Genomic DNA, 14125 nt, shown 5'->3' with positions numbered 1-14125 from the left:
TTTCTCTTGCTGAAAACAAGACTACAGCCAATATGCCCCAGAAACAAACAGGAACTGAAGATGGCTGCAGTACAGGCCTGGCAGAGCATTACCAGGGAAGATACCCAGTCTGGGCTGCAAACTGCAGGCAGACACAGACTGCAAATAATGTCAAAGCAAATATTATTATGACTATTTTAATTTGCCGCGTTACATTTGCTCTGCTCAAGTGGGGGAGTATGTATAAAAAGGGCTGCAATTTCTACACAGATCGCCCAATATGCATGCAGATATCCTCAAGTTAAAGGTGACAGTCTGAATTTTAACCTCAGATTCATTGTTTTATTCCAAATAAAGTGCAGAACCAAAGCAGACACTGTGTCACTGTCCAAATACTTCTGCATTTAACTATATACCGGGATCTGTACTTCTGGAAATATCTAATATCATTAATAGCCCCCAAAAAAACTGCCTAGTCCAATAAAAAAACATACAGTAAACCTGAAATAAACCAAAACAAAATGTTTACTATCCCTTTGAAGCATATAAGTGATTGTGGGCAAATTAATTCAGAGAAAAGCTTGTTCTCACATGCCATTTGTGTCTGAATCTGTGTATGTTGTGAGTGCATTTTGTTTTGTTTCTCCTTATATTATCACTATCCTATCAGAAAGCAAGCATTTTGTGATGACAGAGGAAATAACTGCATCCAGCCTTTACATCGCCACCCAGTGGAATATCTGAACATTTAACATGTATAAACGAGTATAAATTCTGCTCAAATAAAAGTCTTTGGAAGTGGGCTTTAAACATACCATGCAAGTTTATGTCTTGTCTTGCAAGTTTGGAAAAGGGAGTCCTTGGGTATTGACTGTTGGTGGGGGTCGAGTTACAGCATTTGACCCCACTGTGATTCTTTTGTTGGGCGTCTCTGTGGGAGGAGGTGTCAGGTAGGGAGGGTCTTGCAGTTAAGACTGTGCCCTTGCAGCTGGTAGCCAGCAGCCTTTACAGCACTGTGGAGGAGTTTGTTGGACATGGCTGGCATGCTAACAGAGATTGCTTTGGAGAGATGGCCTTGGAGCATGGCGTTTCACACATATGGAGCTTTCATATGTAACCCGCTCGTTGCTGGTAAGCTTATTTCGGTGCGTTTTTACTCTACGGTTTCTTAGCAGTGCCTATGGACTGACCTGCCTTTTTAAACACATTGGTGGCGGGCCATTGTGGCATATTGTTGGATGCTTTGAAGAGGGGAAAAAACTGAAGGTTTGAAAATGTGCTGATTTCACATTTGTTTTTTAAGTCAAAGAGAGGGAAATTCTAGGGGGAATTCATTTTTTAATAAAACCTCCAACTGGGGATTTTTGATGTGAGGAAAGTGATGACCCCGGGGAATGGTTAAACAGATTATGGGTTGGGTTGCCAGAGCTTTCCTTTTAATACCTCCTGTCCTTTCCATTCAAATGTTTTGCCCTGCTCGGAACAGAATCGCACCTGGGTTCTCATTCTGTGGTCAGACAAGGCACATCTGATGTGCATAAGGTCAGAGTTGTCTAGAAAGGATGATTAAAAATGCTGTTCCTTCTTTCCCAGAATCCTGTGCAGATCACTCTCCCATGCATGAGGCTGCACTCCATGGCCGCCTACTGTCTCTCAGGAGGCTCATTGCACAGGTAAGCAGAGAACTGTCCTATAAGGGAGATTTAGGTCTGTTGTGAGACGGGGTCCATTGTTACCCAATGTTTTTTCCCCAGATCAGAAACAAACTAGCCTGCTGTAAATCGCATTGCATACCCCCATACACATCCTCTTTCACCTTGGATTTAAACTGACCAATTTCTTGTTAATTTCGTGCTCAGAAAACATTGTGTAACAATAAACATGTCACAACAGACCGCGATCTTCCCTAAGGGAGGGTAGAGATGTAGTCTGCATCTGTAATCTGACACCAAATGTATTTATATACTTAGGTTTAATAAAAAAAACAAAAAAAAAACAACATCTGTTTTAAATGGAATAAACAGAGTTTATTTTTCGCAGGGGTTCAATGTGAACGCAGTAACCCTGGATGGAGTGTCTCCCTTGCACGAAGCCTGCCTGGGAGGCCACGCCGTGTGTGCCAAGCTGTTGGTGGAACACGGAGCCGACGTACGTACCCCGACGATATTTACTGCGACAGCCGCATTTTTAATAGGCTGAAATCGTTTTATTAAAGCTTCTCGTTCCGTGTCTATCCGCAGGTGAACGCGGCCACGATCGACGGCGCTACTCCGCACTTCCATGCCTGCTGCAGCGGCAGCACAGCCTGCCTGAACCTGCTCCTGGAGCACGGCTCCCTCCCCTTACCGGCCCACACGGAGTCCTCGCCCATTCACGAGGCTGCCCAGCGAGGTACTCACACTTTGCTTTGCAAATTAAGTTGACGCTCCAGCCAAAAGGTTTAATTATATAAAATATATTAAAAAAATATTTTAAACAATGATACTCATTTAATTGGATACCTTTTAACATGGAACACAATCTGTGTTTGAATAATGAATTATATCACAGATTGTACCAAAACGATTTTTTTAATATAAAAAGCTGATCCATGCTGTCAGAGCGGTTTCCTGTCGTTCTCACCTCGGGCGAGGCTGCTACATAGCTGTGGCCCCAGCTTTGTGCTCCAACGGTCCGTGCTCATTAACAAGGTGCTCAAGGGTCAGGCAGCAGACGGCTTCTTTACAAAACAAAGCCCAGCCCGCTGTGATAGGAGACGTGGCCCCCTCACACCTACTGCTGGGGTATTATGGGCTAGCAGGTCACCATAGTTACCTCTCATTCATAGCTCAGCCTGACTTTTCAGGTGGGTGATTGTTTAGAACCAGTGTGTTGTTTGATTACTGTGTTTATGGTATACGTTTGCAGGCGTCTTTCTTGTGCACACCCTTATAATTGTGTCATAGTCTTCTAGGATTTTGCTGCTTGTGGGGGCACACCACTACAATTCACAAAGCTTTGCTTTCACAAAGATATCACAATGTGTATCAGTATATTTCAGTCATCACATACTCTAAAAATGATCCTAAAGTTTAAAAAACATTTAGCTGTTATGCTTGATGAAATGCTGGGAATTGTTTAAAATATTGCAAAAAAAAAGTAGTGTATTCAAAAAAAGTGTACTTTACTATCAGTGTTTTATCACAACTCTTTCAGCACTCAGCCAGTATAAACGTGATGACATTGGGGGAAATAACTGAGAAACAGTTTATGACCTGTTGCTGATGGGCCTGTTCCGTGAGAGATTAAGAGGAAGCTTTAACTCAGAAGCATTGGTCTCTGCTACCCAGGTCACGTGGAATGCATGGAGATTCTACTGGCCAGCGGGGTGGACATCGACCTGGAAAACCCCTGTCTCGGAACCCCTCTGTACACTGCCTGCACCGCAGAGAGGGCAGACTGTGTCCAGAAGCTGCTGAGTCTAGGTACGACATTTGGTTTTACATTTACATTTATTTAGCCAATGCTCTACAATATGGGGCAGAGCAGAGTAACAACCATGAGGCCTGCAGGTTTGTGCACTCTCAGAAATAAAGTGACAGTGGGGGTACATTTTTGTTCTCCGAGCATCAAATATCTCAAATGTACCCTGAGAGTACAGTTTTTGAGTGTAAATTAGTATGTTTTCCAAGCAAAAAAAGGTACAAAAGGTAGGCTCGGTTACAGTAGTGTACAAAAACCTGGGCACCCCTGGTGACAGTAGTGTACAATTAATATCTAAGTGAACAGAAGCAAACCTCACCTCTAAATGACACAACATAAATATGACACATTTCTTTAATGATAGCTGTACCTATAGGGTACCACCCCAGCAGCAAGCATTTGTACCTTTATTTCTGAGACTGTGTGACTGTGCGGCTTAACCGTGTGTTTCTGCTGCAGACAGTGCCCAGGACACTGTGCTCTGTGGTGTTAAACTGTGTGCTCTGCTAACAGGAGCTGGTGTGCACTCAGACAGGATGCGGGGCACTGTGACTGTGGTGTTTAACTGTGTTTCTGCTCACAGGAGCTGTTGTGCACTCAGGAAGGGCGCAGGACTCCATGACTGTGGTGTTTAACTGTGTTTCTGCTCACAGAAGCTGGTGTGCACTCAGACAGGATGCGGGGCACTGTGACTGTGGTGTTTAACTGTGTTTCTGCTCACAGGAGCTGTTGTGCACTCAGGCAGGATGCAGGACACTGTGCTCTGTGATGTTTAACTGTGTGTTCTGCTCACAGGAGCTGGAGTGCACTCAGGCAGGGCACAAGACACTCCGCTGCATGCTGCGGCTCGCAGGAACAGTGTGAGGGTTGTGCAGCTGCTGACAGACTATGGGGCAGATGTGCTGAGGAGGAACCAGGCGGGAGAGAGGCCTGTGGACCTGGCAGCCCCCAGCAGCCCTGTGGATTGTGCACTGAGGCTGAGAAAGGGTAGGCACACACATGTACAGACACACAGATACACCTAGACATGCACAGACACACACACCACATTAGGAGGGTCGCCATGTCCGTGGTTTCCCTGCCAAGTTGAGCTACAGAAGATTAACTTGCAAGGGGAAAATTCACCAGGTAGCAGTTATTGAGGCACCATACACATGATCAGACAGTCTCTCATGCTTTCCCCTGTCCCAGAAAGACCTCTGAGGGCTTGATTCTGAACTTTGTGGGTGGGCTATGAGAGAATATTGGGCTGTATTATTTCTCTAAACTGTACATTTGAGCCTACCTGTTACCAAACCGCTATCTGGGGAGAGAAATATGGCAATTACTTTCTGTTGTATGTCTGTGAATGGAAAACATGCTTTCTAACACAGATCCGTCAAATTAAGCCACCCAGAGATAAATTATGCCTGATATATTCCTTTAGGAATTTCCATTAAGAATGTTTATGAAAGGGATGTTCATTGAATGGATGGGGCTGTTTTGAGTCAAAATTGCATGAAATTGCAGTAATTAAGACCTCTTTTATTGGCAGGGAAGAGCTAGTGAAATAGTTATTTATTAATCCTAATTTTGTATTATGTATTGCATGAACTAGTCAGTAACCGTGTAATTACCACCATGGGTTTGCTGATGAGTGCAGGGGTAAATATGCTAAGAGCTTGCTATGGTGGGAAAACTATGGATTTCATTGATATAACCCTGCTCTCTCTCTGCCTCAGCAGTGTCATAACCCTGCTCTCTCTCTGCCTCAGCAGTGTCATAACCCTGCTCTCTCTCTCTCTGCCTCAGCAGTGTCATAACCCTGCTCTCTCTCTCTCCCTCAGCAGTGTCATAACCCTGCTCTCTCTCTCTCCCTCAGCAGTGTCATAACCCTGCTCTCTCTCTGCCTCAGCAGTGTCTTAACCCTGCTCTCTCTTTCTGCCTCAGCTGTGTCATAACCCTGCTCTCTCTCTCTCTGCCTCAGCTGTGTCATAACCCTGCTCTCTCTCTCTCTGCCTCAGCTGTGTCATAACCCTGCTCTCTCTCTGCCTCAGCAGTGTCATAACCCTGCTCTCTCTCTGCCTCAGCAGTGTCATAACCCTGCTCTCTCTCTCCCCTAGGCCCCAGCTCACTGCCTCAGCTGTGTCGACTCAGCATTCGTGACTCTCTGGGACGAAAGCGACTCCAGGCAGTGTCCAGGCTCCCCCTGCCCAACCAGCTGAGTGATTTCCTGCTCTACAGATGACCCCTCCCTCCTCCTCTCCATCTCTCTCTGCTCTCTCTCTCTGAAACAATGGTCCATTCAGCCTTGTGTTGTCATTTTGTATTTTAAATTGTACAGATTTACATTGAGATTTTATTTGATTGTTGTTCTTTTTTATTGCTGACCATTTTTTAAAAGGAAATTCAGATAAGTTGTGACTACACTCATCTCTTCATTTTAATAGAGCTTTTAAAATTGTATAGGTGTCGTTTCACTGATTAATTATTGGACACCTGATTAATTAACATGAATCTATACAGAAGAGGTTGATTCCGCTCTCTGTGGTTATGATTTTCATTGATAAACCACATAACTGAAGTATGATTAAAAACTGTTTTTTTTGTTTTTTATGAACTTCAGTAGAAGTCCATGTAACAAATTTGTTTCAACTAAAGTTTACATTTGTAGCGAAATATGCCCAGCGTGGTCTGCATGTCTTTACCGCGTGTGTCCCTGTTTCTCTGGGATGAGTGTCCTGATGTGCCACGTGTCCAGAAAATGCACAACATACTTTACGCACAATTTAAAGATATCTCTTGAAAATGTCACGTCTGTATCTCAAAACATGAAGTGAGGAGAGTTTTTCAAGAGTAACTTTACATTAAATTGAAGGTAGCCTTCCCATCAGTTAACTAGAGGTGTGTCTACAATACAGACTCAAAATGACAATACAGATCAAGATGTTTGTGCTAACAAATTGCACTTTCTTAAACATAATTGAAATTAGACAGGCAATTTGACAGTTTGAATAGCCTTTTGACAAAACTGCTCGTGTCTGAAAATTGTGGTAGGGTTGTTTTAAGTAGCCTATGTTTAGGTTTTATAGGTAATTGTTTGATCCTCTGTCAGTACGAAACCTGAAAGCGATTTAACATGGCACACGCAATACTGGGAATCTCGAGGGATGATGTCGTGGGAATAATTAAAATTAGTTGCGATATGTTTCGGTAAATCAGCGAATGTCTTGAAGAGATTCTTAATTTTCCTACCGTTACGACATGCTTCGGGAAACACCCCTGTTCGTTCGAAAAACCATCTCGCTCTGCAGTGGTCGATAACAACACCAGGAGGCGCACGGAGACACAGTGTCCTTCTCGGTCGTTTCGGAAGTACAGGCGTAACAGTGTAACAGTGGTCATTTATTTGTTGACGTTTAATGGCGCTAAGAACTAAAAACAACAAAAGACTGAAAACTAGGTAAACTAATTGGAAATAGGGCACATGCATCATGGTCGCAAATAAAAAAATAAGACTGCTTTTTGTGATCAATTTCATTACTATTATTAAAACAACTTGAGTAAGAGAGATGCAAAAAAATACTAACAGAGGACACTTGTGTGTAGTGTACATGGCTTTGGATAATTTAATGAGAATTAGAAGAAAAATAGATGGCTACAAAAAAAAAAGCTTACATGCACTACATACACATTCAAGCACTGTCAATAACTGCAAATATGAAAAATAGTGTTACTTTCTGTATCATAACCAACCGTACACCAACTTTCAGATATTCATGTACACTCACCGAGCACTTTAATTGATCTAAGTGACTTTGACCGTCGAATGATTGTTGGTGGCAGACAGGGTGGTTTGAGTATCTCAGAAACTGCTGATCTCCTTGGATTTTCACATATACTAGTCTCTAGAATTTGCAAGGATGGTGCAAAAAACGAAAAAAGGAGAATGGCAAGACTGGTCAAAGCTGACAGGAAGGTGACAGTAATGTAAATAACCACACATTACAACAGTGGTATGCAGAAGAGCATCTCTGAACACACAACACAGCATAACTCTTAAGTGGATAGGCTACAGCAGTAGAAGTCTAAAAACTAGTCTAATAAATACCTAATAAAGTGCTCACTGGGTGTACATATGAATAAATGTTTATGTCATATTTATGCTGAGTTAGCTGCAGTTTCACACTTCCCAATGTGCTTCCTGACTGTGCCAAATCAGAGGGGCAGCCTGTAGCCTAGTGGCAAAGGTACATGACCGGAAGAATGGTGGTTCAAGCTCTGATGTAGATCCACAGCTGTTGGGCCCATGAGCAAGGCCCTTAACCCAGCACGGCTCCAGGGGGACTGTCTCCTGGCCTAGCCTAATCAACTGTTAATCGCTTTGAATAAAAGTGTCAGCTAAATAACATTATATTATTATAGCTTGAGAGACTGAAGTAGTATGGAAATGCAATGAAAACCGGGCATCGCTGCAGCCCTCCAATCTCTCAGGGCATTAGCATTGTATTACAGCTCTGATTGAGGTCAAGTGCAAGTCAAGCCCGGGGTACTTTTTTGTATTCGATAATGATTCTGATTTCTGACGGCACGGATGGTGCAGTGGGTAGCACTGCCGCCTCACAGCAAGGAGTTCGAATTGGGTTTGAATCCCCGTCGGCCGGGGCCTCTCTGTGTGGAGTTTGTATGTTCTCCCCTTGTCTGCGTGGGTTTCCTCTGGGTACTCCGGTTTCCTCCCACAGTCCAAAGACATGCATGTTAGGCTGATTGAAGAGTCTAGGTATGAGTGTGTGAGTGAATGGTGTGTGTGCTCTGCGATGGACTGGCGACCTGTCCAGGGTGTATTCCTACCTTTCGCCTAATGTATGTTGGGATAGGCTCCAGCCCCCCTGCGACCCTGTTCAGGATAAGCGGGTTAGGATAATGAATGAATGAATGAATGAATGAATGAATGAATGAATGATTCTGATTTCTAAAATTAGCCATCTGTAGTGTACTGTGACTTTTGCAGGCATCACAAGGTCGCACGGCAGCTATAGACACTTAAAGGATCGGGCTTCCGAATTTCTTCTCCCAGATTCTGTTAGATCTTCCCCTGCTGACAGTCTTCCAATATCCCATATGGAATTTAAAATATTGTGACCTCTGACTGAGACTACACAAAAAAAAAAATATATATATATATATATGCTTGTCGTTATCTTAAGGCAAATTAGTGTTGTATTGTCCAGTCCCATTACACAAGCTTTATACATTTGGATTCAGCCTTTGAAAGATGTGCAACTTAAAGGCAATGACACTTGCGGTACTTGTTAAGTGACAGCACAGCAGGATGGCACAGCTGCATGTGGAAAACCCAAATCCACCCAAAGAAAATGCATTTCCTGCCCCTTGCACTTGGCTTTCTGCGCACTTTAAAATGGCCGCCAGATAATTGGGGCCATCTTTCTACTGTAATCCCCAAGTGGTTTTCTCAGGGCACATTCAGGTGGGAGTCATTCAACTTCATTTGCCCCAGAACACCAAATTACCAATTCACCTTTTGGAAAATGGCAGACACGACCCAGCAGAATGGTTATTTTTAAAAATGGCATAATCCACCCTGCATGAAGTCAGTTCAGCACACGTGAATCCGACCAGTTGAAAATAAAACTCTTTTCAGTTTACAGATCAATTCTGGCAGCTGGCACCAGAAAATAACCCAAACCGTCCACATATTAGTCCATGATCTAATGTCTTTGCCTCACTCAATCGTGTACGCTAATATCAGAGTCTAATGTCTTTGCCTTTGATGCTGAACTGACTCAATCCTGTATGGAAATATATCTACCTCAGAGCAACAAGTAGCCTACACAAAACTGATACAAAATTTGGAATAAATAAATCTTAATTGTTTGTATTACCTAGACAGGGCATGTTTTATTTTAAAGTTAAAATAACTTTTCTTCGGCAGAGAGTTTTCATTATGTGTAAATAAACAATCCTACAGTTTACAATACTCTGTTTATATTTCTATGACTCATAATTCCATGACATAGACGATTTTAGATGGAGCAAAATATATTTTAGCTGTCAGATAAAAAAACGTGTCTGGTTTACACACAGAGTGCAATGCGATCCTCATTTTTTCGCTCAGCATGTTTTTGGCTCAGGGTGTGCAGATCTCCCCTCGATCATCTCTTCCTGCACAGTCCTCTGCTTCTCAAGAAAAATAGCAGCCATGGCAGTATGCTATCAATTAAAGGTACAGTCGGTAATTTCAGACTTCTAACGGTCAAGAGAGGAATCGCAGCAACAAACACATTCAAACCACAACACTGTTTATCCAACCCCTTCTCTGCGAATGCCAACTCCTATTGTACCGTTGTGGTGGTTCACCCAGTTTATTTAGAGTCAAAACACAGAATGTAATTCTAGGAATGGACTCACTCAATGACTCATTTAATGAATCATTCTGTCATGTCTGACTTGACTTGACTGTTTCATGTGCCTTCTGTTTCATGTTGCACCTGAACCTCATTTAAGAGTATATCAAATCAACAAATCAATCAGTCAAATCAATTTCAGTTAGCGCATTTTACATAGGAGGATTTGTCATAATACGCTTCACAGTTTACCCTGGCCTAAACCCGCACAGAGCAAGCCTGAGACAACAGTGGCAAGGAGACTCCCTGGAAGACATGTAAGGAGAAACCTGGGAAAGAACCAGACTCAGCAAGGGAGGCCCATCCCCCTCTGGCCCACTCAGGGTGTGGGCTCACAGGCACAGTTGTATGTGTATGAAGCAGGCTGGTGGACACACTGGGGGCAGATGTAGGGCTGACATTGGCACAGGTGGTAAGAGCAGTTGGAGGGTTGCCGGTTTCATTCCATCCTGGGTGTGTTGAAGTGTCCCTGTGTGTATGAATGGGCGAATGAGAAGCATCAATTGTACAGCTCTTTGGATAAAGGCGGTATATGAATGCTAACCATTTATCAGACTGCAGGTTGAAGTGGTGGACACCCTGGGGATGTTCATGGCAGACAGGGTGGTTTGAATATCTCAGAAACTGCTGATCCCCTAGGATTTTCACGCACCCTAGTCTCTAGAGTTTGCAAAGAATGGTGCAAAAAACAAAAAAAATTCAGTGAGCAGCAGTTCTGCAGACAGAAACACCTTGTTAATGAGACGTCAGAGGAGAATGGTCAGACTGGGAACATTGCATTTACACATACTATAACCACAAATGCTCCTGATGAGCGGGTTGGTGCCTTGCATGGCAGCCAGTCGCCGTTGGTGTGCGAGTGTGTGGGTGTGAATGGGTGAATGAGAAGCATCAATTGTACAGCGCTTTGGATAAAGGCACTATATAACTGCCAACCATTTGCCATTTAGTAGCTTGTGCTTGTTCTTTTCTTTGTTTTCAGCACTGGCATCTTTTCTGAAAGACCCAGATGCCTTAGTTTCTTCTTTTTTGTAAATATATGGAACACTGTATTTACATGTACTATAGCAGTCATAAAGCAAATCTATGGGAAAACATGGAGTGAACATATGTACCTTCTGTTCCAGGTCACACTTAGTGATAAGGGTCTCCTCCAGGTATCTTTTTGCCCCCCTTCAGACCGTAACTGTTCCCAATTATCCTCCAGATGAGCAGAGAGCTGCCCTCCAATATAGTCAACTAGGACTGGTCATCGAATGTGACCACTATCTGAGGACACAGAATTTCAGCTCAGTCTTCACTGAAGTAAATCTCAGAAAACACCTCCATTTAACTGAAATCATGTAGTTAGGTAGTTTGGAAGGAAAACCCAATATTGGCTGGTCACCACTTGAAACAGATTCAGGTCTCCAGGCAACACAGGGAGTGCACCCAAAAGGGCTTCCTGGGGACTACAGACCTGTGGATGTGTTATTTGTATAGCACTTTTTGCAAGATTGTTACAAAGCAGCTTTACAAAGAGCCCATGCCTGAAACCTCCCTGACTAACAGGAAGAAACCTTGAGCAGAACCAAGATCAGATGGGGAGCCCAGGGAAGGAGGGCAGAACGATTATTAGTGGATGGTAAGTGGTAAAATTGAAAAAGAGAGGCAGAACAGAGAGGCAGAAAAGAGGAGGAAGAGATGCCTGTGTGCAATAAGGAAAAGCCCTGGCAGAATAACCCTATGGCAGCATAACTAGGGAACAAGAGGCAGGGACCAGCACAGACAGGAGGGCTACCCTAAGGCAATCAGCACCAGAACACGTATAGATGCACTCAACACAGAGATATAGCAACAGAAGTGACCACTCAGTCCACCAGAAACTCTCTGGTCCATGCCAACACCAAGCCGTGTCCCGCAACTAACGGATTTGCTATATAGGTAAGATTTCACTTAAACATAGAGACAAAGTCTGCTCCACGAATTTCAATGGGTAAATCATTCCACAGACAAGGGGCTCGAGAGGCTCTACCGCCTACAGTGCATCTATCCACTCTCAGAACAGATATGTTTGTGGTTGAAGCTTTCAGTAATTTCCCATCACCTTTTGGGCCCCGGGCCCCCTGTTGAGCACTACTGTGCTAGTGCATGTGTGCACTGCGATTCAGCCATTAATAGACAAACACCCTGGTGATAGCTCCGTCGTGGCCGTTGAACTCAAACAGCTTCTAGGGGTGTGACAGCGGGCAGCTCATTACTGCGACAGATGTGCCACAGAACATCACTTTACCTTCACGAGGCAAGCCCAGAGCGGTGTGGGTTCCCGTGTTGGCTGGCACGTCTGTGATGATCTGTCAAGCACAACAACAGCAGCAGCGTGTCTTTGTTTCACAAACGCGCAGGCACACTGACTGTCAAGCTGTTTCTCAAATATCGCTGTTTAAAACGGCACTGTCAAAACACAATTAGGATTGAAAAAAAGAAAAGAAAAAAAAAGTGCAAAGCAATATCCAGAATGACTTACAAGTAAATGCATATCAGGCTAGCAGAACGGTGTTAGACCTATGAAATGAAGGCACAGCCACAGTCCGCTGTATAGACATAGAACTAGGATGAGATAGAACTAGGACAAGAAGTATGCACAGCTGTATATTATCTGAATGAACAGAGGTATACACTCAGTGAGCACTGCTGTAGCCTATCCACTTAGAGTTATGATGCATTGTGTGTTCAGAGATGCTGGGAGAGCGTGCGGGTAATGATCTTCCCTCCACACAGTGGCCATGTCTTTCTTTAGGTTTAACAAAGCCAACCAATTACGATTATTATTACCAGCGATTATTTTCATAGTTCACATGCGCACTCGGCACATGTTGGGCGTTCACATGTGGTTTTAAAACACATGTGGGCATATAACAGTAACACAGATTGGACACCATTTTAATCAGATACATTTGTCTTTTTTGTCTTTGTATTGCCGGTTATATCAAGCAATACAGCTCCAATAATGGCCATCCACTACTAACTAGCCTCTGAAAGTACTGACAAGCACTTTCATGGCTTGAAATAAAAGTACATAAGTATACACTGGGGAATGACCTGTCAATCTGTCAATTTTCTTCATGTAGATCCTGTCCGTAATCACCGTCTCCTCCCCCGCTTTGCATGCTCGACGTGTTATGGAGGCCAGCAAAATCTCCTGGATCACTGTGAAAAAAGTGTGGGCAGAGTGGTCTGCTGAAGCTCGTGTCATGAGGGAAAGAGTCAGAATCAGAGTCTGTTAATGCATCTGCCTTATGCGGTCAGAAACAGCACGGTGACCGCTTTCAATAATTCATCAGCTGTCGAGCCGTGAGCTTGTTGACGTCGCATCCTGTCATGGACGGGAGTGGAGATGAAGTCTTTCACAGGGAGGACTCATATCAAAGACGCATTAAAGACTCAGAGCCACAGGCGCAATACAGAATCAAATAACATGAAAAAGAAGACCTCCTGTACGTGTATGCTGAGAACACTGACTCTACCTTCCAGGCAATTTGAAGCAAACCTGACATTGACAATTAAGTGCCTCTTGACAAGGTTCTGTAGCATTTGAAATGGAATTAATGATATTGTTGAAGCATGCAAAAAGTATGTTTTATTTTAAGATGCAGTAATCAAGGCCAGAGTGGCGTGGGTTCCCCGTGTTGGCTGGCACTTCTGTGATGATCTGTCAAGCACAACAACAGCAGCAGCGTGTCTTTGTTTCACAAACGCGCAGGAACACTGACTGTAAAGCCGTTTCTCAAATATCGCCGTTTAAAACACCACTGTCAAAACACGAGTAGGATTGAAAAAATAAATAAATTTGAAAAAGCGCAAAGCTGCAATTCATCTATTAAGAGCATTTAAAATATTGCAATGGTTTGCTGGCAATGGTTTCATTTAGAGGAAGGCTTTAAGATTAGACATCAAAACTCTCCATGTGAAGGTTTGGGACTTCCACAGTCTGTAGTTTTGGTCCACATCAGGCACAATTAACATGATAGATTAATTTATTTAAAACCACAATGGAATTATGCATCACTGAAAAGGGCTCTGCAAATGAAATTGTAGTTAAAAGTATTTATTCAACTTATTTAACCATTTATTCAGGCAAGTCCCGTTGACTATAGAAATGTGTAGCAGGGGGGTGGCCTGTAGCCTAGTGGCTAAGGTACATGACTGGGACCCGAAAGGTTGGTGGTTCGGTGTAGCCACGATAAGATCCATGCAGCTGTTGGGCCCTTGAGCAAGGCCCTTATCCCCGCATTGCTCCA

General features: G+C 43.5%; 1 protein-coding gene across 1 annotated transcript; it reads left to right on the top strand.

Moving 5' to 3' along the window:
• Positions 1-993: 993 nt before the first annotated feature.
• asb11 (ankyrin repeat and SOCS box containing 11) lies at positions 994-5716 on the top strand. The gene is made up of 7 exons (XM_061225890.1): positions 994-1110; positions 1573-1652; positions 2020-2127; positions 2220-2370; positions 3309-3443; positions 4237-4428; positions 5544-5716. The coding sequence occupies exons 1-7, from the start codon at positions 1014-1016 to the stop codon at positions 5666-5668; spliced, it is 888 nt and encodes a 295-aa protein (XP_061081874.1). The 5' UTR covers positions 994-1013; the 3' UTR covers positions 5669-5716.
• The last annotated feature ends 8409 nt before the right edge of the window (positions 5717-14125 follow it).

Source organism: Conger conger, chromosome 17, assembly GCF_963514075.1.
Source record: "Conger conger chromosome 17, fConCon1.1, whole genome shotgun sequence".
Taxonomy (NCBI): Eukaryota; Metazoa; Chordata; class Actinopteri; order Anguilliformes; family Congridae; genus Conger; species Conger conger.
This window is presented reverse-complemented; position numbering and strand designations above follow the sequence as displayed.

What these genes read in the sequence shown, in the direction of transcription:
- asb11 (XM_061225890.1), top strand. Translation starts at nt 1,014, where the DNA reads ATGGCTGGCATGCTAACAGAGATTGCTTTGGAGAGATGGCCTTGGAGC. An exon ending in TCAGGAGGCTCATTGCACAG is followed by an intron (nt 1,653 to 2,019) that starts GTAAGCAGAGAA and finishes TATTTTTCGCAG; the next exon opens with GGGTTCAATGTGAACGCAGT. An exon ending in TGGTGGAACACGGAGCCGAC is followed by an intron (nt 2,128 to 2,219) that starts GTACGTACCCCG and finishes GTCTATCCGCAG; the next exon opens with GTGAACGCGGCCACGATCGA.